This window comes from Dendronephthya gigantea, unplaced genomic scaffold (genome assembly GCF_004324835.1).
Source record: "Dendronephthya gigantea isolate DGI-Jeju-01 unplaced genomic scaffold, DenGig_1.0 000157F, whole genome shotgun sequence".
NCBI lineage: Eukaryota > Metazoa > Cnidaria > Anthozoa > Malacalcyonacea > Nephtheidae > Dendronephthya > Dendronephthya gigantea.
In genome coordinates, this window is record NW_021163167.1 from 401888 (window position 1) to 428877 (window position 26990).

The 26990-nt window shown below is 34.6% G+C and overlaps 1 protein-coding gene across 1 annotated transcript; it reads left to right on the forward strand.

The window, feature by feature from the left end:
- Nucleotides 1-1051: 1051 nt before the first annotated feature.
- On the forward strand, nt 1052-26990 carry LOC114537457 (fibrillin-2-like). Its single transcript, XM_028558502.1, has 19 exons — nt 1052-1085; nt 2942-3058; nt 6090-6212; nt 7314-7442; nt 9123-9238; nt 10069-10139; nt 11053-11240; nt 13916-14050; nt 14626-14748; nt 15065-15187; nt 15411-15533; nt 16439-16567; nt 17545-17660; nt 19138-19208; nt 20710-20897; nt 21529-21663; nt 24723-24845; nt 25495-25615; nt 26637-26990. Exons 1-19 carry the CDS (start codon nt 1052-1054, stop codon nt 26770-26772), a joined length of 2301 nt encoding a protein of 766 aa, XP_028414303.1. The 3' UTR covers nt 26773-26990.

Sequence of the window (26990 nt, forward strand, 5' to 3'; positions counted from 1 at the left end):
CGAAAGGTGCTATTTATCCGCTGCTTCCTCGTCAGCTACCTAGCTCACACGATTACTCTAGCTAATTTGCTTGTTTGCTCTAGTAGTTGCTTTATATACCCATGAATTATTCTTTTCCTTCCAACATGCCTAAGTTGAAAATGGAAAGAGGATTTTAGATTCTTTTTCATTTGTAATTATACTCAGCATGTTAACAGTTATTTAATACTTTTGTTTTGGAGAAAAGTATAGAAAAGATTTGTACAGATTATCAAAATCAAACTCAATTTAGTCCTTGCCAACGTTATGTGTAATATGTTTCTAGATATCAATGAATGTGAAACAAATCCTTGTGGTGTAAATGCAGATTGCACTAATACTGATGGTTCATATAATTGTACTTGTAACATGGGCTATGAGGGCAATGGTTACAACTGTACAGGTAAGGTTAATATAGAATATTGGCATCAACAAAATTTTACATTCTTTTTTGATATACAATTGTTCACCATGCCATATACTCAGCTAAGTCTGCTTGTTAATAATCATACAATGAAGAATTTTTGGGGGGAAAAAGTATAGAAAAAGATTTCTACAGATTATCGAAATCAAACTGAAGATAATTCTTGCCAACGTTATCTGTAATATGTTTCTAGATATCAATGAATGTCAAACAAATCCTTGTGATGTAAATGCAAAGTGCACTAATACTGATGGTTCATATAATTGTACTTGTAACATGGGCTATGAGGGCAATGGTTACAACTGTATAGGTAAGGTGAACATAAAATATCGGCATTAAGAAAATTTTACATTCTTTTTTCATTTACATTTGTTCGCCATGCCATATATTCAGCTAAGTCAGCTTGCTAATAGTTATACAATAAAATAGTTTTGTGTTAGGAAAAAGTATAAAAAAAGATTTCTACAGATTATCAAAATCAAACTCAATGAAATGCTTTTGAACGTCATCTATGATATATTTCTAGATATCAATGAATGTCAAACAAATCCTTGTGGTTTAAATGCAAATTGCACTAATACCGATGGTTGGTATAATTGTACTTGTCACATGGGCTACGAGGGCAATGGTTACAACTGTACAGGTAACGTAAAAATAGGTTATTCTCGTATTCAAATTATTTGTTATATCATGCAGTGCTAAAATTTATTTTCTTCTGTTCTTTTGTCGCAAAGTCAAATCTGAATGCGAGCGATATTTATCCGCTGTTTCCGCGACAGCTAGGTAGACCACATGAATAGTTTAATTCCCGTTTTTGTTTGCTATAATAGTTAAATAATTAAAACATGAATTAGTCTTTGGCTTGGATCCAACGTGCCTAAGTTGAGGAAGGAAAAAGAAGTTTACATTCTTTTTTCATTTACAATTTTTCACCATGTTATAAACTCAACTAAGTCAGATTGTTAATAATTATATAATGAAAATTTTTTGTTTTGGGTGAAAGTATAGAAAAAGATTTCTACAGATTATCAAAATCAAACTCAATGAAATCCTTTTGAACGTAATCTATAATATATTTCTAGATATCAATGAATGTCAAACAAATCCTTGTGATGTAAATGCAAAGTGCACTAATACTGATGGTTCATATAATTGTACTTGTAACATGGGCTATGAGGGCAATGGTTACAACTGTATAGGTAAGGTGAACATAAAATATCGGCATAAAGAAAATTTTACATTCTTTTTTCATTTACAATTGTTCGCCATGCCATATACTCAGCTAAGTCAGCTTGCTAATAGTTATACAATAAAATAGTTTTGTGTTAGGAAAAAGTAAAGAAAAAGATTTCTACAGATTATCAAAATCAAACTCAATGAAATCCTTTTGAACGTCATCTATGATTTATTTCTAGATATCAATGAATGTCAAACAAATCCTTGTGGTTTAAATGCAAATTGTACTAATACTGATGGTTCATATAATTGTACTTGTCACATGGGCTACGAGGGCAATGGTTACAACTGTACAGGTAACGTAAAAATAGGTTATTCTCGTATTCAAATGATTTGTTATATCATGCAGTGCTAAAATTTATTTTCTTCTGTTCTTCTGTCGCAAAGGCAAATCTGAATGCGAGCGATATTTATCCGCTGTTTCCGCGACAGCTAGGTAGACCACATGAATGGTTTAATTCCCATTTTTGTTTGCTATAATAGTTAAATAATTAAAACATGAATTAGTCTTTGGCTTGGATCTCACGTGCCTAAGTTGAGGAAGGAGAAAAAAGTTTACATTCTTTTTTCATTTACAATTATTCACCATGCCATTTACTCAGCTAAATCAGATTGATAGTAATATGTTTTATTTTCGAGAAAAATACAAAATTTTGTACAGATGATCAAAATGAATCTTAATGTAGTCCTTGCGAACGTCATCTGTAATAATTATATTTCTAGATATCAATGCATGTCAAACAAATCCTTGTGATGTAAATGCAAATTGTACTAATACAGATTGTTCATATAATTGTACTTGTCGCATGGGCTATATGAGAGCAATGGTTATAACTGTACATGTAACGTAAAAATAGAATATCGGCATATTCAAAGGTATTTGGTATAATTGCATTGTCAAAATTTATTTTCTTCCGGCTTTCTTTCGGAAAGGCAAAGCTGAACCCGAGCGATATTTACCCGCTATTTCCCCGACAGCTACCTAGCTCACACGATTACTCTTATTTCCTTGTTTGCGTTCGTAGTTGTTTTATATACCCATGACTTAGTCTTTACCTTCCAGCGTGCCTAAGTTAAAGATGGAGTGAGGATTTTAGATTCTTTTTCATTTGCTATTGTTCACCATGTCATTTACTCAGCTTGTTGATAGATATTTAATAAAATATTTTTGTTTTGGGGAAAAGTATGGAAAAATTTTTCTTCAGATTATCAAAATCAAACTCAATATTCTTCTTGCCAATGTTATCTGTAATATGTTTCTAGATATCAATGAATGTCAAACAAATCCTTGTAATGTAAAGGCAAATTGTACCGATACTGGTGGTTCATATAATTGTACTTGTAACATGGGCTATGAGGGCAATGGCTACAACTGTACAGGTAACGTAAGGATAGAATATCTGGATGTTCGAAATTATTTGTTATATCCTTTGTCGAAATATATTTTCTCTGAATTTCTATTGCAAGGCGAAGATTTGAATGCGAGCGATATTTCTATTGCTGTTTCACCGACACCTATCTACAGTAGCTCACACGATTATTTAATTTCCTGGTTTGCTCAGTTTGCTTATGATTATTTAGAATGTTTTATTTGGGGAAAAATACAAAAGATTTGTACTGATAAATCAAAATCAATCTCAATTTAATGCTTGCAAACGTGAAGCTTTGCAGTCTTTAGAGCTTTGCCGAGTGGTCGAATAAAGCATTCTATAATTGCGTTGCCTTGGAGCCACTGTGGGCGTCGAAACTCAGCTTTTATACCTATAGTCTGTAAACAACGGAAGTTGTCTTCCCCAATGAATGGCGGTGCTTTGTCGGATCGAATGGTTTTGGGGATGCCGTGCACCGTGAATATTTTATCAAGTTTGGCTGATTATCACGGAAGCTTTTGTAGAGTTTACCACCTTTTTCTCTGGAAATCGTAAATAACGAACAATGACTACAAGCAGATATACTCTCCGGCCGCGAGTGGCCCGTAAAAGTCAATACTTTTATTAGGCTTTCGGCATCTCTGCGATGGTAATTGGTTCTGGGTGGGTTTGGACTTGCAACCGCTTGACCGGTGATGCACTTATCCATAGTCTTCTTTATCATGTTTTCGATGTGGTGAAGCCACGCCTTTTCCCGAAGCAAAGCTTTTGTTCTCCGTATACGTATACCTAAGTACATGTTCATGCGCGATATGAAATGCTCTCTGTCGTAAACTGTGTTGTACAACTATGCGATAAAAATCGGAAAAAATCGAATGTTCATCTTTCACATGTTTATACTCGTTGACGACTGGAGATCCCCAATGGTTAAGTCTTATTGCAGCACGTAAACCTTTTAGTGTAGGATCTCCATTTGTTTTTTCGATACTTGAATTTAATTACAGTAAAATATTTATAGCTACACCTCTGTCATTTTCTCTTGTTCGTGTACGCTCTTTGCAGTGGGATGTCTTGATAAATAGTCTGCGGGGTTCTCCGCGCGAGATTTATACACTACTTTAAAATGGGCTATAATCGTGAAATCTACCGCTCTATGCGTGTAGAGGCCTTTGCATTTCTCTTTCCATATATTATCTCCAGCGGCTTATTGTCGGTAATTAAGATAAATTCGCCACCATATAAAAACAAGTGGAATAGCCTTACAACAATGACATTACAATAACTAATCTTATTGACGATTGGTTTTCCACTGCGTTTGGAAATATTTTATAAACTGCTCATGGCGATTGAAGCCCTAAGGGACATTAGTGATCACAAGGATATTATAACACAAAATATCTCAGCTGCTAGCTTCACTGGAGAATCAGTTGACAAAACCATCCTATATATGCACGCCCTATTGATGCGTGGGCATAAACCTTCAATTGAGGGCATAAACCTTCAATTGAGGGCATAAACCTTCAATTTTGTGCTCAAGCAAATCCAATTAGTGATGAAGGCCACATTGCTGGAAGATGTAAATGAGCGCGTGAATCAGTTGAAATTCAGTTGAAAGTCTAGCACGTCTGGCAGAATCAAACTGACTCAAAATTCCTTTCAATGCATTTTCTGGACATCCATGCAACTACCATGAAGATAATTATATACTCTCATTAAGAAAAGTGTATCAAGTGAAAAATAACGAATTGCCGTATGAACAAATTGTTCCAAATCGCTAATAACCAAAACTATAATTTACGTTGTAAGGGTAATGATTTTCTCTTACAAAAAAAAAAAAAGTTATATGAACGTGGAAAAGTACGTGCTTTCCGTTAGCATTTTGTTGTAGTTTTGGTTAAAATTTCTTAAATCGGCATTCGGGTATAAGATACGATGAACAAGCACGCAATACTGTCTTTTTGGCACAGGTATATAATATAAACAGCTCGGAAGATAATAATCCGTCATCAGTTAGACATTTATACTTCATAAAAGGAACAACTATACAACCAGACACAGTACTAAAATGCGGTGCCCGCAATGCTTGTCTAGAAATAAAACGTCCGCTCATTTCTAACGACATCACCAACTTACATTCTCCTGTCGGCCGCAGCCTGGTTGGTTGGTACATTAAGGTCAGAATTGCGCCGTTTTAAAATCTTCAGAAATAAAATATTTAGGCTAAAAATAATATCTAAGAATACTATCAAAATGAAGAGAAACGTGAGACGAATAAACTGGCGTAGAGCCGGAAACTAGAAAAGCAACGATACAGAAGTCAAGGATTAAGCGTACTGCATTTTTAATTTGTTTAATAATTTTGAGCGATTTGTCATAAAGTTCGGTTATTGAAACTATACTTTAAAACCTTCGAAATGGAATATATTTGGCTCAAAGTACTATAAAATAAATCGCAATGTAAGACCGATCCACTTATTTAAGGACGAAAATTAAAAGAGAAAACCAACGATATGAAAGATGTCAAAGACCAAACTTACTATTACTAGTAAAGTATAGCATAGTAATTTTGAGCGATTTGTCAACAATTCAATTTCGTTTGTCTTTCAAACGTCATAAATCGCTGCGAATACTCTTGTTTAGTAATATATTTAAGACCTGTAAGTATAATTTCTTACGCTGAATCGAATGGTGGTATTTTTGTCCTTCTTGGGTGCATAAAAGCAGAGATACACGCAATTATCAGAGTTTGAGATTGAAATTGAAAAAAGAACGTTCCTTTAAAAAAGGAATTTGCCAAACGTACAACAAGATTAATAGTAATAATTAGGAAAAAATTCCAAGCATTCCAAGTATGTACAAGGAATTTTTACTTGGCGATTAAGGAAACGTATTGATGCGAACAAACAAACTCACAGGCAGAATATAATGCGGTGCCAAACTTGGCGCGGGCACCGCAATCTAATTGGGCTTTATTACATAAACGTACGTTGAAAAACCCAGCTCGTTCGTTAAATCTTCAATTATATATATTACCTTTCAAGATGTTAACGAATGCACAGTTGGGACTCACAATTGCCACAGTGAAGCAACGTGCAATGATACCACTGGGTCGTTCACTTGTACCTGCAATGAAGGTTATACAGGAGATGGAACCACGTGTGAAGGTATGGAATTAACAATACGACTTTGCAACCACTGGCACGACAATTGTCCCGTTCGTTGATCAGCTTTCGTATTACTGGGCCATAGCTTGAAGCTTCATTAAATTGGGATAGAGTATATTCAAATATTCGACCTACTTCCAGCTGATATATTTTGTACGCTATTGTTCCTATGATATGTAAACGTAAATGTATGTAAATATATTTAACCCCCTCCCAACTTAGTCCTAACCGGACTATAAACCGTCACAGTCCAGCAACGCGGCAAAACTTGCAAATGCGGCACTAGCTTGTCGATTTAAAAGTTTAGAAAAAAGTCAGCTGTGTGCTTTGGGCAACAGTTAGTGGACCAGGATAAAAAACCCTGTTTTCCCGAGATGCCTAGTCAGTATTTGTTATTATATTTAGTGTCAAAATGATAAAAAAACGGTGTCCAAGAAGGAATAAATTTTAATACCTTCACAGATTAGAATAATACAAGGATACAACGATAAAAAGCTAACTTTAAAAACGATAGAAAGAAGTAAAGTCCAAGAAATAAACAACGTCAATGCCAACAGTTTACTGAATGAAATTGAGCTTTTGCTTTTGTATGATATTTCAGGGACACGTTGCCAGGGAAAGCATAGCGATGGGCCCCGGGTTTCGACAAATGCGAGGGAATCTCCTTGCAATTGACAACCACAAGGGAGGGAGGGATCTTTGTTAATAGGATACATTGTGCCTTATTTTCAAAAATTCTCAAAAAAACTCTCTTATGAAGGCAGCTACATGCAAATATTTGATTAACTTTTAGTTAAAATAACCAAAGAGCAGCGTCTTCAAAACAATTTGGCATCGAATGTGGTATGACAACTGCCTGAAATAGACAAAATACATCTCGACGTTTCGACCTGAGGGCCTTCGTCAAGAGAATTGTTTTGAAAAACTAACTCTCCTGAAATGCTAATACTAACTTTCCTGACGAAGGTCCTCGGGTCGAAACGTCGAGAAGGGTATTGTCTATTTTAGGGAGTTGTTATACCACATTTGATGCTAACTTTTAGTTAATTCTGCTTTTCTACAATATTAGGCTAAATGGATTTCTCATTTCTATCTTTGCAGACATAAACGAATGTGTTGGAGCATCGCGAAAGTGTTCAGGTGCAGGTCAAGAATGTTTCAACTTTCCTGGAGCATACCGTTGTAATTGTATTAGTCCAGGACAGCAAATTATTGATGGAGAATGTACTGGTAGGTCTCGTGTACATGAAGTATAACATCGTTGGCAACCTCGGCCACCTGCATGTGCCTGGAATTCCTCTTAGTTTCATTACCTTATAACGAGATATGGACACCAGTGTTCTGAATGTAATACCAAAATAACCAATCTAGGTGTTACCAATTACAATTCCGGTTCATATTTCGCCCATGCGCCTAATCAACAAAAACGACCAACTAGACCGTCTAATGTCAACCATACACTGTTCATAAAATTAGAATTTAAGTAACTTTTGGTTCTGTATATTGTGCGACACAATGTCCTGGTGTTGTTAAAATATCTGGGCAGAGTTAGTACCTCGCGTTCCGTCACGTGGTTAAAAGAGTATTTCCATTGGGTACAAAATGTCACGCGATCGACTTTTTGCGATCGCTTTTCTAATAGACCTTTCCGCACGTGGCGCGTTGGTTTTGGATGGAAAAATTTGATTGTCTAATTTGCGGAGCGGGATAGAGTTCGGACAAGCAAAACATTGAAAACAATATATACTACAAGCCTATAACAATGGATATCACGACGATAACAGATGAAACCTTGAATGTGTATAATTTGAGAAACTTTCTCCTAGACAAAGGAATAACAGCAGCGAACTACGAAAAGGCAAATTTGTTGTTGTTTGCAAACTCAGCCCTATAAAAATGATTTCCACAAAGATAATTATCTAAAAAATATTTGAAAATTTCTCGATTTTTTGGCGGTTGGTAATTGTTTTTTTTTAAAAATTTCCTTGTAGTTTAAATCTTTAAATTTCGAAATATAACTTTTCAATAGCTTTAATTTTACACCCAGCCCAACATCTAGCGTCAAGTATTTCAGCTCATAATAGCGTTCCAGGTTACCTGCAGTTCAATGAAGAAAATCCGTCTCAGTTTCATGGCAGCCATTTTGAATTTTTGTTTAAAATTTCGCGTGCTTTGTGTATCGGGATTGAAAATTGAGCTAAATTGTCGACCATGCGACATTTTGTACTGAATAGAAATCCACCTTAAGTGATGTTGCCGATCAAAGTATATATAGATATATTATGACAACGAAAAGATCTTATATTGGAAAACAAAATGTTGATTTTACAATACCTGTATAACTTATTAGTATCTGATGTAGGTATATCATTTCGGTCGATTTTTATCCAAGATTTTCTACTTTCTCTAATATTTTCGCCTCTCTTGGGAATTTCAGGACTGTTTAGTTTTTTTGTGAAAAAAAGCGCCATTTTTTCATTTTGTTTTTCTTACTTTGTATCCTGAATGCCGATTGGCTAGTTGTATATATACTGCAATGTTTTTTATTAAATATAATATATCTTTTATTGGCAAGAGTGTAATTACACATTGCAAAATGTGCAATTAAAATCATGCGACCGAGTGCAATTCGGGATTAATAGTAGGAGTGATGTTTGAAAATTTTACCAAAGTTGGACGAGCCGCTCAAATCCCACTCCTCTTAGCCAATGATAATACAGTATTTGCCGATGATTACAAAATGTAATAATCAACGAAATGTATTATTACTGAAATAAATCGGCCAATTAGCACGCCGTAATTTTAACATTACATTAATAACATTATACAATTAAAATTTTCAGTACATGACTGTCCTACCCTACCTAAACGATCAAACAACAACTCTCATGCGTCTTCTCTTCCTCTTAGATATTCAGGCATCTGTCGAAGGTCAATTTGTGATTATAAATCGCGTCTTCATCCCTGCCTATAATGATACACAAAGTTTAGAATACTTTCAAATTACTCAAGTGTTAATCATTGAGGTATGTACAACTACGACATTCTTATAAAATAATATTCATGAAATCGCTCATGTGCTTTTTGCTTCGATATTTTTGTTTTTGTATTCCATTCATCAACACTGATATACATTTTCAGTTTCAATGAGGAATAGAGATAAATTTGGTCAATGGAATTGGCGTCTGAACACTTCATGTCGAAACTGCAAAAAATTCCGTTTGCATGGATGGATCATCCATCATATTTCCTACACTCCCATATGCTTTAGTTGTTTGACTAGCGTATCATTATAAGTGTTGTGAATAGAAAAAGTGTTCTGAATTCGGATCATTAGCCTTACTTTTTTGAAATAACACAATATTTAAACCAACGATTGTAAGTAATCGATTATAAGGTTTACAGTGTTGGAGGTATACCTATAAGTTTGGTCCTCGCAACGCGTTTATACCCATTAAAATTTCCTGTAAAGGATGTTAAAATCTTCAGCAAAAGAAGAACCGATGTCATGCATGAACAACGAAATATTATGTTTAATAGTTACATATGAGAGACTTCCTTTTTTAAAAAATACTAAAAAGTTTTTTTACTAAAATCGTCAATTTGTGAACAACACCATATAAGCAGAGCTTTCTATCTTTTACCCGGGCCTGTGTCAATGCAATACTCACCATTGAACTACATAAACCCCGGGGTAACGGACCGAAAGCAAATTGATGATTCTTCATGTATTGATTACCCATGCAAAATATCAAGAATGTTATTAATATATGCATAAGAATACAAGAATACAAACATATTATTAGTATATGCATATATAATTATCTATAATAGTTTATATTTTGTCTTTCTATAGCTTACGAATCTCTACACGAGAACACCGAGGCTACGTTTTACCTTTCAGTCGATCATCATTTTACGACTATTGTAAGTTTTAGCAGCCTTTGAAATTTTCCTCAACTCTTTGTTCACGGCCGTAGCTAGAATTAGGTGTAAAGGTGTCAAAAAAAACACAAAATTTTGAAATCACCGGGCTGCTGTTAAAATTTGATGTATATTGTAATAATTATAACTATATGGTTAATAAAGGTCTTTTATCTTGTCTAACTATTACATTGTGTGATTTCAATTTTGAGTGTTTTTGAGACTGTTTTTTGAACGGATTTCCTCTATAAGTAGAAATCTACCATTATTCTGACTTGCCTTTGATGCGTCACTTGCCTTTGATCCGTCACTGTACACCGTAAATCAATCGATGATACTTTGGTGATGATTGACTGTGAAAGCAATTAATGAATATCTAAAGAAACGAATAATGATAATAAGAAAAAAATTTTATAGCACTGTAAACGTTTTAATACACTGTAAACGTTCGTAGTAGCGAGCCTGACGATTTTGTCCCGCTATACGTAAATTTCGAGTTATTATAATTATTCATGCATGTCTTTAGAAATTTATGGTTTTCACGCTACTGATCCCCAGTGGCGCAGCCAGCCCGACAATTTAGATGCTAAATGCTAATATTTTGGTATTGATTGAATGTGAAAGCAATTAATGAATTTCTAAGCAATAAATGAATAATGATAATGAATAATGAATAAAAGCAATAAATGAATAATAATAATTTTCATAGCATGACTAAATCGTCAGGTCAGGTTTGTTACGCCACAGAGTATGCCGTCTCCACACATTTTCAAAATATACTTTCGCAAATGACGAAAAGATCACGAGTTTCAAAGTATCATTTGTAAGGAACAAAAGTTTCTGGCGGTAAACGTTGAGACACGAATCTGGCATTATATATCTAGTAAAGTCTAATTTCTCTTTTTTACGATTTCAGCGAAGGATCTGTTGGTTTTGATTACGTTGCAACATTCAATGATTCCGCTGGAATAAACAATGAAAATATTCAAGAAGAGTTAGTCGAGTCAATGAATGTAACGCAAAACGGCACATTTCTTGGAGCAGATTTCCAAATCAGCAAGAGCACAAATCTCACTGAAGTAAAAAGCCAATTTAGTGTGAAAGGTATTTAACTCCAAAATATATTAACGCTTTATCCAATATTTTGGCTAACATATAACAACAGCACTACCTTCGTCCGCAGAGGCGTTTGTGTAAAAGTATTAAAATTAATAGCGGGCGGCAGTCAGGCAGGCTCAAGTTAAGGAAAAAACTCGAGAAGCTTCTGTCATATAATTTTTCTATTATGGCTTTAAATTACAAGATATTGCGTTTCTATAGAATGATGTAATTGGGTTGAAGCAATTAGTAAGATGAATATGATACATAATTTTATATAGCTGATGTGAATTCAAAAAGAATACAACTGCCCCCCCCCCCCTTACCGGGCAATTGGGGCAAAGGTGCCCTTACACAATCCAATTTTGATCGATCCAATTCACTTTTGACGTATGGGATATAGCCTATTATCGATGAAACAATACTGAATTGGCTTCAGTGTATTTGCTGCCCATATTCATTGCAAGTCAACTGAACAAACTATTAAACCACTTCAGAAGTGAATTGGATCCAACAAAATTGGATCGTGTGAACAGAGCTTCAAGTAGAAGTTTCACGAACGAGTATCAAGAATATCACAATCGTCTAAATATGATGATAGCAGGTTCAATGGGTCAAACAATGCTTTGCAAACATTCTATATTTCGTTTATTACGCATTGCTACAGGAGTGCCTTTTCACCAAAATCTGTCCCCTTACATACAGGCATCTAAATACTATCTCATTAGTTCACATGCAACTGTACAATCAACGAAATAATTTGGAATTACAATTGTAATCTAGCCTGGTAAATGAAGCGTACAAATTTCACGATAATTTTAAGAGCAATCGAAATATTGAAAATGAACTTTCTGCTTGAATCAGGGTTTTGTTAAACCGGGTTCCTTAGATTTTTACTGACAGAAGTTAAAACCCTATAATGAGGTATTAGAGGGTATGAAACTTTGCACTATCTATGGATTCCTAGTTTGAAAATCATGACCAAAGAGACATGTTATATATTCACAAAAGAATAAGCACATGCGTGCATATAAAAGTTTACACTGGCGAAGGGATTCCGCTCATTAATTTCTAAACTTGGTGCCATGCAGACAGAGAAAATAGTTTATCCTAAGAATATCACCGAGGCAATATTGATTTACAATTCTCAGGGCCAAAAATTATGGATTAGGCACAAAATACCTTTATGTAATGTGATTTATTTCCGAATAGATATATTGCCAGCCATGAATTTTGCATACCCTTTCCGCTAGCTCAGTTTTCAGAGCATTAATAACGACACATTAAATTTTACGCCGTTTTGGGATAATATTGGCTAGGAGTGATGGTTCTCCTAGCCGCTTTATTTCTGTCAAACAAAACGATATTTATGAATACATTCCCTTAAGTTTCCAAATATTTATGCTCAGAAAAGGGTGGAGGCAAACTACCGCCAGTACATGTTTATATATATATACACCTTCTAATATACACTTAATGTATGCTCCCGAGGGAAATAGTGAGTTTTGTTTTCCCAAGAGTCTGAATGTTTCCCGAGACGAAGTCGAGGGAAACATTGAGGCTCGAGGGAAAACAAAACTCACTATTTCCCGAGGTGTAGCGAACATTAAATGTTTTGTTATATAGGAACAAAAACATACATGTTACACGACAATTTCATTTCAAAAAACTTTTTATGACAATATGCGGGCAACAATTTTTCACTTGTTTCCCTGGCGAGAAACATTGCATTTATTTAAAGTCATGTGACTACGAATGAACCAATCACATTTAAAATACACAGCGCCTATATAACAACATCACTTATTGAGATATAACAGTCCTCTCTCTATATATATCAGCTACTGTAAATCATCGAATGTACCTAATTGTTAGTGGAGGCTTTGGGGAGGAGGTGGGTTCAACTTTAAACGAACTCCGTCTTTTGCGATGTCACGCTTAAACTGACCGTTTGTGGTTTGGGTATTTGGTCTTTGTTAGTTTTCAAATTGATGCTGGCCATTCGCCACCTTTCCCATATTGCGTGCACTCAATTACCTGTCGGTCTTTTGGATAGGGGGGCAAAGGCCGTCCATATAAGAGTTTTAATTATCGTCGGCAACGCTATCCCCTTAGGGGTACACCTTTCCTTAGTAGTCTATTTATAATCACATTACATAAATTTCGTATTTTCTTCGTAAATATTTTGTTTTTGACAAAGGCTTTTATGATTATTAATAATTACACGCGTGCGATTGCGACTACAATTAGCGGGATTAAATTACGAGTAATGTTTAAAAATTTTGCAAAAATAGGACAAGTCGTCGGGGAGAGTTAATCCCTAATTGTACAACCAACATTACTTGTTTATTATTATCATAAGAAAATCGTACAACTTTGGTACTTTGTTGCGAACTGTCAATTACCTTTCTGGCCTTTTTATTTCCTCCAGGGATCAGTAGCGTAGCCAGCCTGACGATTTGTCCCGCTATGCTAATATTTTGGTGTTCATTGACTGTGAAAACAATACATTTCTAAAGAAATTAATAATTATAATAACTCGAAATTTACATAGCGGGACAAAATCGTCAGGCTGGCTACGTCACTGCCAGGGATGTTTAGTTTGTTTGCAAAAAACTTTCCGCCATTTTATTCTTTTTACGATCGTTAAAATTAATGTGATAATATTTTTTTCCTCCCAGATTATGACGAATGTAATCCACAAAATATTATCCATACTCCTGATTGTGGTAACAACGCGTTATGTAGGAACACAAACACAAGTTATGAATGTATTTGTTTTTCTGGATATGAAAAAAATAACACAGGCTGTATTGGTAAGCATAAACACGTTTGATATCTATTTGTCTCAAAATTGTGCATTTTTATTGTTTATAATGCAGATTTGCGACAAAGTAAAAATCTATTGCTAAAATCCTAAATTTGAAGGAAATGCATTATGGTGCTTATGTTAAAAGACATAAAATGGCAATGAACCGTAAAAAAGTGTTATTGAATTATCAAGGGCAAATCGTGTCCATCCTAAGTTGTTTTTGGAAAGGTATTTAAGTGGTTTTAAAGTATTTTTTTCCTATTAACGTTGTTTGCATGCAATGAAATCGAGACTTACCAACCTGCGTGGTATATGGCTTATACATATATAAGTGTTTCCTGTTTTAAATATGGATGCGTGCGCTACTTCATGCGATGCAAATTACGAATGAAATGTTATAGATGGTTTTATGATATAATATATTCTGGAATATTTCTTCAGTCCTTCTTATTTCTCCAATATTTTTCATTCGCTATCCGATTAGTAATCGCAGCTCGAAAATATTATTCTGCACCGAATGTACGCATTCATCGAAACTGCCTGTCTTCTTCAAATATTCATGATTTATTACTTTTAAAGATGTCGATGAATGCGCACTTCGCAATGACAGCTGTAACAATCAAGCATCGTGTAAAAACACCAATGGGTCGTTCACTTGTACCTGCAATGAAGGGTATACAGGAAACGGAACTACGTGCGAAGGTATGTACTTTTTATTACTATTTTGTTTGTCATAAAATACATTTTTATATCATAAAAAGAGGGATTATAACTTCTACAGTCTATTTGGACGTTACAATATACGAGCGTGCATTAGATATTCGATCTTTGTTACTTCAGAAGATGTTGACGAATGAAAACTTTGGACTCATGATTAATGGTCACTGATGAGATTTTCGAACCAACGCTCATAATTACGACAGTGAAATTTGACACTGCTATAATTATGAACATAATATGCACATCGAGTTATTAAACAGTTTCGGTCATTTAATCTTCAATTATATTACCTTTCAAGATGTTAACGAATGCGTACTTGGGACTCATAATTGCGACAGTAAGGCAACGTGCAGTAATACCACCGGTTCGTTCATTTGTACCTGTAACGACGGTTATACAGGAAATGGTACTGCATGCGAAGGTATGTGCTTTGCATTACTATTTTGTTATAGTTTTGGTCTAAATTTAAAATCTAAATTTCTGGAATCGGAATGCGAACAACACTAACAACACTGCTGCTTTGGAACACCTGTAACTATAATAATTATAAACTGCTCAGCAAGATTATTAATAACCCGTTAACAGTTAATCATTAGAGAAAACCAGCTCCTTCGTTAAATATTCAATCTTTATTACCTTTGAAGATGTTGATGAATGCACACTTGGGAATCACACCTGTCACAGTCAAGCAACGTGCAGTAATACCAATGGGTCGTTCACTTGTACCTGCAATAAAGGTTTTACAGGAAATGGAATCATGTGTGAAGGTACGCAATTAACAATAAAACTTTGTAACGATGCACTGGCACGACAATTCTCCCGTGCATTGATCATCTTGAATACAGAGCCGTAACTAGAAGCCTAATTGCACGGGGAGTGTATATTCAAATATTTGACCTATTGTTAAGTGATTTATTTTCGATATTTCTTATGATATTTAAACGTGGATGTGTATAAATTAACAACGGTCCCCCAATTAAAAAGTCTAGCTAAGATCCTGATTTTTTAAACGAAGTTTGCCAACAAATTTTTATTATCTGTATGCAAGTCGTCCACATTTATTAAGGCTATAAATTTATCTTCATTTGCAATAAAGATTTAGTTTAATTAAAAAGAAACCTAAGATCGAATTATTATATAGAACTCGTTTTAATGCAAAAACTTTTTCAGTCTTTCTTATTTCTCAACCATTTTTCATTTGCTATCCAATTTGCAATCGCAGCGGCCCCGAATGTACGCATTCATCGAATCTGCCCGCCTTTTTCGCCAAATATTCATGATTTATTGCCTTTACTGAAAGATGTTGATGAATGCGCACTTGACACTGACAACTGTGACAATCAAGCAACATGTAAAAACACCACTGGCTAGTTTTAAAAAAATTATTTTCACCAATAAAATGTGGAAATAAGCTAGTTCTTGACTAAGCTTAGGGGCAAAGACCGCGAGCCTCGTTCTTCAGTTATGACTTATTTCCTTACTTATTTAACAAAATGAAAACTTATTTCCGTGCATGTGTTGAAGAAGAATGTTTTGTATCTTTGCACGCGGCTCGCGAGAGTAAAACTTGAAATCCATCTGATTGAATTAAAGTGGTTCAGAATTTAAAACGATAATGTTGTGACGTATCTACCGAAAAGGTCTATTGGATTTTTCATATCTTTCTTTGCAGACATAAACGAATGTGTTGGAGCATCGCGAAAATGTTCAGGTCAAGGTCAAGAATGTGTCAACTTCCCTGGAGCATACCGTTGCCATTGTACCAGTCCACGACAGCAAATTATTGATGGAGAATGTACTGGTAGGTTTCGCGTATTTAGCTTAACATCGTTGGCAACCTCAGCTACCTGCATGTGCCTGCAATTCCTCTTAAGCCGATAGTTTCTGTATCCTTATAATGAGATTTTTACACCGGTGTTCTCAATGTAATATAAACCTAGCCCATCAGGGTATTACTGATTAACAGTCTAGTTCATATTTCGCGCATGCGCCTTATCAACAAAAACATCGATTGTCTAATGTCCAATATGCACTGTCAATAAAATTAGAATTTAAACAACTTTGGGTTCTGTATATTGTGCGACACAATGCCCTGGCGTAATTAAAATATCATTACGAGTATTAACCCTGGATTGTACATCTCATGATTAGCTCTACAAATTGCATATTTTGCAATTGGAGTTGCCCTCTGGCTCATAGCCAATAAAAAACACTCTAGTATATACAACTAGCCAATCGCCATTCAGAATACAAAATACGAAATCTGTCAATTTTAACATTCAAATTGTACTTATTACCAAGTACTGAAAAGTTTAATTCTCGCGTTCTTTATATACTTTTGAGAAAAATTATTAAGTATCGACTACGGAAACATATAGGTTTACACTGGAAATTTTTTAAAAAATGATAAATGATGATTTTCAATGTTAGTACATTTAAAAGACTGCGACAAAGGGCTACATCCTTCCGATACAGTCAATCTAATTTGAATGTGGTATACAGGGTGTGAATGTGACCTTATTCACGAAATTTGGTTGGGTAAAAATGTCATTAATTATTCATGCTTTGATATGATAATGCAGTGTTTGCCAACGATAACAGAGGATTATAATTAATGAAATAACTCAGCTCACATTCATTTTAGTACTCGCATACAGTGTGCATGACTCTGTTACTTACACGATTAAAATTTTACAGTGTACATGAATGTCCTACCCCACATATACATACCAATTCAATTAAACCGCAACTCTCATGCGTCTTCTCTTCCTCTTATAGATATTCAGGCCTCTGTCGAAGGTCAATTTGTGATTATAAATCGCGTCTACAAACCCGCCTATAATGATACACAAAGTTTAGAATACTTTCTATTTACTGAACTGTTACTCACTGAGGTACGTCAACAACGTCATTCATAAAAAAATTAATATTTATGGTCGCTCTTGTGCTTTTTGCTTGGACTGTCAATTATGCTTTATCAAACTGATTGCCCGTCCCCTCTTTAAATAATTGTGCAAATTTTAAACGATTTCCCGCAACGTATATTTGATGTGTTCAAAATTACTTTTTCGAAACTGATAGAACGATATTTAAAACTGCGATGTAAGTAATCGACTATAAGGTTTACCGTTTTGGAGGTGTAAGTTTCGTCCTTGTAACGGCTTAATACCTAAAATTTCCCGTAAAGGATTTTAAAATCTCCAGCGAGAGAGGAACCGACGTCATGCATGAACAACGAAATATTATGTTTAATAAGAGATAATGAGAGATTTTCTTTTTCAAAAAAATTACTAATTTTGCACAGAGTTTATTTGTACAAGGTAAAACTGCATAAAACATGTTCGTAAGAATTGGGCGATTGTGAGAGAAATGGGAATGGCTGTTTCAACCCCTCAAAGAAAAATTAACTTTAAGCTAAATCATCAATTTATGAACACAACCACGTGTATTTGTTATATGCAGAGCTTTCTATCTTTTACCCGGGGGCCTGTGTCAGTGCAATATTCACCATTGCACTACACAAGTCCCGGGGTAACAAACCAAAAGCTCAAAAAATTGATGATTTAAGTATTAATGAATTCACCATGCAAAATGTCAAGAAAGTTTAATTTTTCTACAAAGAAACATTGCTGATATTCCTATGATATTATAATCCTAATCTTAACACTATAGTGAAAAAGTCCACAAAACTTAATGTTTTCTGAGGTCTCGGTAAAAAAATACGTTTTTTACTCTATATCAGATACCACTTGCCAAAGAAAAACCAAACACGGTAAACAGCGAAATATGCTCCACACATGATTATAGTTGTTATTGATTGATTTCCTAGAGAAATAGCGCGTTATCTCCCTTTTTAGAGGTTGCGTGGGCAGCATTAAAATTTGGTCACTCTCGCGTGATTGTAGCAAAAACAAAATGGCCGACAGTTTTGGTTACGACTGATAAAGAGAAATTAAAACACTCTTTGAAACTTAAGTTTCCAGAGATCCTAAACAAATATACAAAATATGAAATAAAAATATTTAGGAGGAAGTAAAACCGAAAAAAAGTAGTTCTTTGTTCATGAAAACGGGTTTTCATGAAAAACATGCATGTAAACTTTCAATGAAAGATTGACTGAGATAAAACCAATAGTTGATCTAGTTTAATTTTTATACAATATTTATTTCGTTCAGAAAATAGTAGCTTTATTGTATAACAAATATACCACTTGCTCCCGTCGTATATAGCATGGCTGATAGCCAACTCGGTACGATATACGCATCTCGTCGGATATCAGCCGATATAGACTTGAGCTCGTGGTGTAATTTTTAAACATATATATATATATACATAAATATGTACAATAATTCATATTTTGTCTTCCTATAGCTTACGAACCTCTACACGAGAACAGCGAGGCTACGTTTCACCTTTCAGAAATGCATCATTTTACGACTATTGTAAGTTTTAACAGTCTTTTTGAGATTTTGCTCAACTCTTTATACAGCGCCTTAGCTGTACAGCTGCATATACAGGGTGTCCCAAAAAACCCCACAAAACTTTAAAAATCACCTGTTCTTGAGATTTGAATGAAGGATTTCTGCCTGCGGGAATTAACTCAAATCATAAAATGCTAAATACAAAAATGTACAATTTGAAACTTCAGGCCGGGCTGAAACTTTGTGTTTTTGCCAGGTAATCGCAAATACGGACAAAAAAATTCGCTTTTTCGTTTGTTTATTTCATATTTGTGTTCAGTCATATTCCCTTCAGTCAAGCATAAGACGAATATATGAATATACCCCCCCCCCCAATTAAGCTTTTAGCTACAGTCCTCTCTTTATACACTTCTCTTCAGGCTTTTTTGGTTTGTTTAGTTTTCGTTTATTACAGAAACTGACTGAAGCCCTGTTTACACAATACAGTCAATTTCTTGGAAGGGCATGGCTAAAATGGGTACGCGTACCCCATTTCATTAGTGCTCAGACAATACAAAGGAGGGGAAGGAATGAAATGGGCAATGGTATGCCCTTTTAGCCTTGGCTTTCCGATAAACTGAGTGTAGCGTAAATGGGGCTTCATCCAAGGTATTCTAGCTTTTCATAGCTGCGTTAAACTTAAAAATAATATATGGTCCCAGCATAGAATATATACAGACGAGGCAGTTTTTTCTTATTTCCTTGGTAAAGACGCAATGTTTGGAATCGCTATTCAGTGTATCGAACAAATGAAAAACTCTCCAGTCGCCGCAAAACGCTGGGCGAGAGCCTATTCACTCACAGATATTTAAATTGCAATTGCTGCTCTATAAGGTATATAGAGCCTATCGATGGAAGTCCCAAGATAAAAGTTCGTTTGGTATAAGGGCTGCATGTATTCCTCGCATTTATCTTGGGGGATTTTGATTCACTGAAAGGTTGCTCCATTGTGTACTGTTTTTTTAATATAGCCGTAATATTTTTAGGATTACTCTTTTTGTTGCATTTTAGTGAAGAATTTTGTCCAATTTACCACATTTTTTAATTGGAAAAACTGACCACTTGAGCGTTGCATACTTGCTTTCCTTCCCCCCCCCCCCCCCTTCAGTCGGCATTGTAGCTTCCTCAGCGATCGACTCGCAATCCGTATCGAACCTTATAATTATTATATGATTTACAGATATTTTCCGTAGAATCCGCCTAGATCATTAAAATTTTACAGAAATATATGTATCCTGCTATCGTAATTTCTACTTTCGCCGTGTCACAATTATACATTTCAGTTCCGGGCAAAATTACTGTGTCAAAATCTAATCCTCATAATATTATAGAACTGATAGGAAAAATTTATTATTCACGATGAACCTATATAGCAAAATGCCACTGGATGCTAAACAACAAAAGTTTCTGGTAAACGTTAAGTCACGAATCTTGCATTATAATATGTTTAGATAAGTCTAATTTTCTCTTTTCACGATTGCAGCCCAGGATCTGCTGGTCTTGATTACGTTGCAACATTCAATGATTCCGCTGGAATAAACAGTACCAATATTAAACAACAATTAGTCGATTCAATGAATTTCACACAAAACGGCACATTTCTTGGAGCAGATCTCCAAATCAGCGAGAGCGCAGATCGCACTGTAGTAAAAGGCCTTTTCAGTGTGAAAGGTATGTAACTCCCAAATATATTTTCGACTTATTGAATATTTTCGCAACAAGAAATACATGCATGCAAAATCTGCTCGCCTGAAGCAATTAACATATATTTCCAACAGTGAAATTTTATAATAGAATTTCAGAATTTAAAATGTCAGTCGTGAGCAATTTAACTTTCATTTCGTATACTCTTTTGTAAAAGCGTTTCATAAACTTGTTTGAAAATAAAACGAGAAAAAAAAAAGATAAAGAATGACAGGTAACTAAGAAGAACATAGTCATTGATACAGTTCAACCAAAAGCGGTGTAAGAGAAATAATTCATAATGTGTAAACTTATAAGTGTTTTAAAAGAGTGCATCAACATGTTTACACTTTATGAATTACAGTATGATTCTTTTTGTACCGAATGATGGCAGCGTTAGCTATAATATTTTATACTTGAAAAAATATAATATTGATTGATTATTTCATAATAATCATAATTTCATAATTTGAGTATTTCATAATATGGGTTTCATAACATAGGTCAGGTAAGCTTAGGAGATTGTGTACTTGGTTTGAAATATCGGGGGGTTGCTGGATACCTTAAAGAAGATAATTATACTGTACGTACAGTCTTTTTACGGTCTTTATCTTCCCAGATTATGACGAATGCAATCCACAAAATAATATCCATGCTCCTGATTGTGGTAACAACTCGTTATGTATGAACACAGACACAAGTTATGAATGTGTCTGTCCTTCTGGATATGAAAAAAGTAACGGAAGCTGTCTTGGTAAGCATAAACACGTTCATGCATACCTACGGTTATCTATTTGTCTCAAAATTGTGCGTTTTTATTGTTTATGATGCAGATTTGCAACCAATTTAAAATCTATTGCTAAAATCCCCAATTTAAAGGAAATGCATTATTGTCCTTCGGTTAAAAGACATAAAATGGCAATGAACCATCAAAAAAGTGTTCTTGAATTATCCTGGGCGAATCGTGTCCATACTAAGTTGTTTTCCAAAGGAATTTAAGTGCTTTTAACGTATTCTTTCCTAATAATGTTTTTGCGCGCATGCAGTGAAATCGAGACTTACCAACCTGCGTGGTACACACCTAAAAATCTCACATCTTGTTGACAACTTGTTAGCTCAACAAGCTTGTAGCAAGCTTGTTGACAAGTTGTAACAAGCTTGTTGAGACAACAGGTTGTAGCAAGCTTGTCGACAACAAGCTGTACCAAGCTTGTTGGAGCAACTTGTTGACAAGTTGTTATAGTCATCAACTTGTAACAAGCCTGTCACAACAAGCTTGTACGAAGGCTGCGCGTGACAATGCTGTAACAAGACAGTTCCAACAAATTGTAGCGACATTGTTAACGGAAAAAGTTTTCCGATAACAACAAAATCAATTTGAACTGGGCCAAATATGATTTTATTCATCATTGCCATTCATCAAATGGAAAAAGCAAGATCAACGAGCTTTTAAACACTTTAACACTCTGCAACGAAGTTCGGAAGAATGCCTCGCATGGGATCTCGTGTCCCGTTTGCATTTTCTCCGTTTGAACATTGTTCAATAAATTTGATATATATACATAACTTCTTTTAGTAATAAGATTTGAAAAGAATCCGAATTCCTTAAAAACATTACAGATGAACATTTCCTTGTTTCAAGGATATCTATAACCGTTGAACCGTTGAGGAAGTGACGATTTCAACGGAGTAATCTCATTGGTTCAGACTCTGTTTAAACTATGTATAAGTGATCTTATTGGTTGAAATATACGTCAGTATATTTGCAAATTTCCCTGCTCTTTCAAGAGTCACTGATTCACCTGGTCATTGAGCTATCTTTGTGCCAAAACCTTTGATTTTTAAGCCTTTAAAAGTTTAATAAACGTTGAAATATCAGTTAAAACGGATGGGCAACTTAAAAAAGTTTGAAGAATACTACAGTTCGACGTTTTAATAAAGGTATGTGCGTTTAATTCATCCAAATATTGATATGGCGTACACAACGCCGGCAACACAATTTATTATAGTACACAAGCTAGCCTTTTAAAACTATATAGTTTTTAAAATATTTGTTGAATTTATTGCTTTTTATAAACATTGAACTGTTAGTTTCTGTGGATATTTATCAAAATCGAAACTTTGCCGGTTTTTTGTATTCAATAATTCAAATATTTTTAATGACGAGTAGGTGTGCGGTAAAGTGCAAAATTTCCTATTTTTAATATCTGTGCGTATGTTTTTAGCATGCTCTGATTAGAAATAATAATATATATTTACGTATTATGGTAATAAAGTATTTGTACATTACTTATTTGACATTAGACTTGGATGGCAAGCAAGACCCTCGCCACAGCAGACAGGATGGAGTTTCCTCAACGTATTTGCAAACCAGTTTCCTCAAAAATATTTGCATATTTTTTAAAGTAACTGATTCCTGAAGCCATTGTATATTATACTTTATAGGAATTTGATTATCAAACTGGAGCTAAACTGAGGTATTGGCCGGAAAGTCGTATCAAACAAAGTGAATTATAGGAATGAGGTGCAGCTAGCTGTTGATTCTTGCATGGGACGACGAAGTCAATTCAACAAGTGACTGAAATACTGGTATTATACAAGAATATTCATGCACCAGTTAATTTTTACCATATGAATGCAAAGAAACTTTTCTTACGAACTGATTATTAGGCTATATACTCAGAAAGGAAAATACATATGTTCTTGTACTGAGCCTTTAGTAATCTTGGTACTTCAAATGTGAAGTTTGTATTTAATTGCTAACCTTTGAATTTGTTTTTAAAATAATATGATTTTTACATCAAACTTTGTGTTGTTTGTTTTTTGTTTCACAATCTCCGGGAAAACACGCGTGTTTTCAAGCGAGATTTAATGCGCGGCCATGTTTGCAGCAAGCTTGTCGCGACAAGCTTGTAACGGCCTTGTTATAACAAGCTTGGAACAGCTCAAGTTCAACAAGCTTGTAGCAAGTTGTTGTCAGACTTGTAGCAAGCTTGTTGGCAACAACCTTGGTACAGCATTGTCACAACAAACTTGCTACAAGTCTGACAACAACTTGCTACACGTCCGTCACAACAACTTGGGACAAGCGGTGCGAATAAATCTTGCAACAAGCTTGTTGAAACGAGCTTGCGACAAGCTTGCTGCAGGCTTGTTACAACTCGTGCGTTTTTACGTGTGTATATGGTTTATACATGAGTGTTCCACGTTTTTAAACATGCATGTATGCGTGCGCTGCTTCATGCGATATTACGAAAGAAGTGCTTCAGATGATTTTATGCTATAATATACTCTGGAATATTTCTTCAGTCCTTATTTCTCCATTATTTCTCATTTGCTATCCAATTGATAATCGCAGCTCTAAAATAGTATTCTGCACCGAATGTGCGCATTCATCGAAACTGCCCGTCTTCTTCGCCAAATATTCATGATTTATTACCTTTAAAGACGTTGTTGAATGTGCACTTGGCACTGACAACTGTGACAATCTAGCAACGCGTTGTTTGTCATAAAATACATCTTTATTTCATAAAAGGAGGAATTAAAATTTAAACAGTCTATTTGGACGTTGTTATATGAACGTGCATTAAACGAAACCAACTCCCACGTTAAATATTCAATCTTTGTTACCTTGGAAGATGTTGACGAATGCAAACTTTGAACTCATAATTAATTGTCACTGATAAGATGGTAAAAGCAACACTCATAATTATGACAGTGGAATTTGACACTGCTATATGAACATAATATGTAGCTACATCGAGTTATTAAACAGTGTCGGTCGTTTAATCTTCAATTATATTATTTTTGAAGATGTTGACGAATGCGCACTTGGGACTCATAATTGCCACAGTAATGCAACGTGCAGTAATACCACTGGGTCGTTCAATTGTACCTGTAACGACGGTTATACAGGAAATGGTGCTACATGCGAAGGTATGTGATTTGCATTACTATTTGGTTTGTCATAATATACATTTTTATTTCAAAATTATGCATTTTTAATGCATGTAATGCAGATTTGCCAGAAGGCGAGAATTTATCACTAAAATCCTACATTTAAGCTTTAATCTTAATATACATATCCAAGGCAAAATGTCCTTGAAATATCCAGGACAAATTTCATCTTGAAATATCCAGATAAAATGTCCTTGAAATATTCAAAAATGAACAAAACGTATACAAATTAATAGATAAATGTATAAGTTAATACAATTCTTTCATTTGCTTCTGTGTTTAAATGAAAATTGCAAATTCGTTTGCTCGTTTTTGTGTTAAGTGTCCTTAATTTTCACATTCTGGCTCCTTGGGACAATGACGTAATATCAAAAGTATCAAAGGCGAAATTCGCTTTTCATCAACATATCGTTGATCTCGCGAGGCCACGTACAAATTAAACATGACGATTTCAAACGTGGCTGTTAGCTAATCAGAAGCTGTTAATTCATTTTTGATATAACTATCATTAATATCAAATAACGTATGATAAACCTATTCTAAAAGTAGCTTGTAAAAAATACGCCTCTCATAATTTACGTATGTCGCCAATTGATTTGATTAGATTTTAATTTGTAACTCCTTTTAGTGGCCAGTGCGGTTGATAAAGATGATGTAAATATCGTCAGGAATTTGACGATTGCGGTCATTTTATGGAGTACATTGTGTTTTACGATCGCCATTATTCTGGTTCTTATCGCTGGATTTAGGTAAGCCACATGAGATTTTTACTTTTCGTCGTTGAAAAAAAATTCTATTGATGCTCGTTAATTGTTCATCAAGGACGGTTTTTATTATCCACCTATATAAATCAGGTGTACGCACATTGGAATTTATTTCTCGTCGTAAAAATTATAGCTCACTCGTTCGCGGCCCCCAACTCGTTCGATATTATTTTCAACCCTCGAAATAAATACCATAACACTGTGCACGAGAGTATTATAGATTGATGATTATAATTAATAAACTGGTGTTGTTCTATTGATCCTCGATAATTGTTCATCAAGCACAGGTTTTTTTATTCTACTTCACGCCATCTCAATTTCAAACTGTCGTCAACCAATTGTGGCTAAGTTTGGTAATTTAGCTACGAATACAAGGGCAGCTGATCTGATATCATGACGTCATGAGGCACCTCGACAAAACTGAGTAATCATGCGCCTAGAGATAATTGTCGCTGTTCTTTTAAGTAATAGCACAAGGAGCGAAAGCATTTCATTCTAATTTACAGTTGGAGAAAAACGCATAAAAACAATAGAATTCCTTAAAATTTTCTGGTGCCGAAGTCATATGAATTGAAAAATTTAAATTCAATTTTGTCGAGAATCTAGCTTCTTTTTTATTTGTGGAATTTATTACTCAGATCAGCTAGAGGTTTATAAAATCCAGTACTCAATTTTTGCTGTCCACTGTCAATGCCTATCACGTCTACCTCCAGTTCAAGAAATCATAAATGAATTGCTTAGTTTTTCTTTCATTTCATATTTGAAATAAAAAATCGTAAGCAAATCTTGTCGAATGTTGTTAGATTCATGATAATACATTTCGCTTGGCGTTTCTGTGTTCCATAGCTAGTTAGTTCAGCCTTTCTATAGCTATGTTATAAATCTGCATAATCTTGCACGTAAAACAATTGAGCAATGAAGATTAATTTTGTATACCTCCTTGAATAATACTTATGAATGCATATAGCCAGCGAAAATTAACTCCTATTTAATATTTTTTTATTAGCATGTGTTCAGAAATGTATGATGAGAAACGTCATTCGCAATTTGAGACAGAATTGCAATCAATGCCAGATACTGTCACTTCTCCCGTCTACACGACATATCCGGCCATGGAACATTATTATGCAGGCAACGAGTAAACATACTTTTTGAAATAAGGCCTATGAAAATGTATTGCGATTTTATGCACATCATAAACATTTGTCCCTAAATTTAATTATCTATATGCACTCACATAAAGTACATACTTAGATTATTGATTTCACGTAATATTACTACTTTTATACAGTATGTATTTTTTATTCACTTCCGTGTATACATAGATGTTAATGTTTAATCAAAATTAGGAATAAATAAA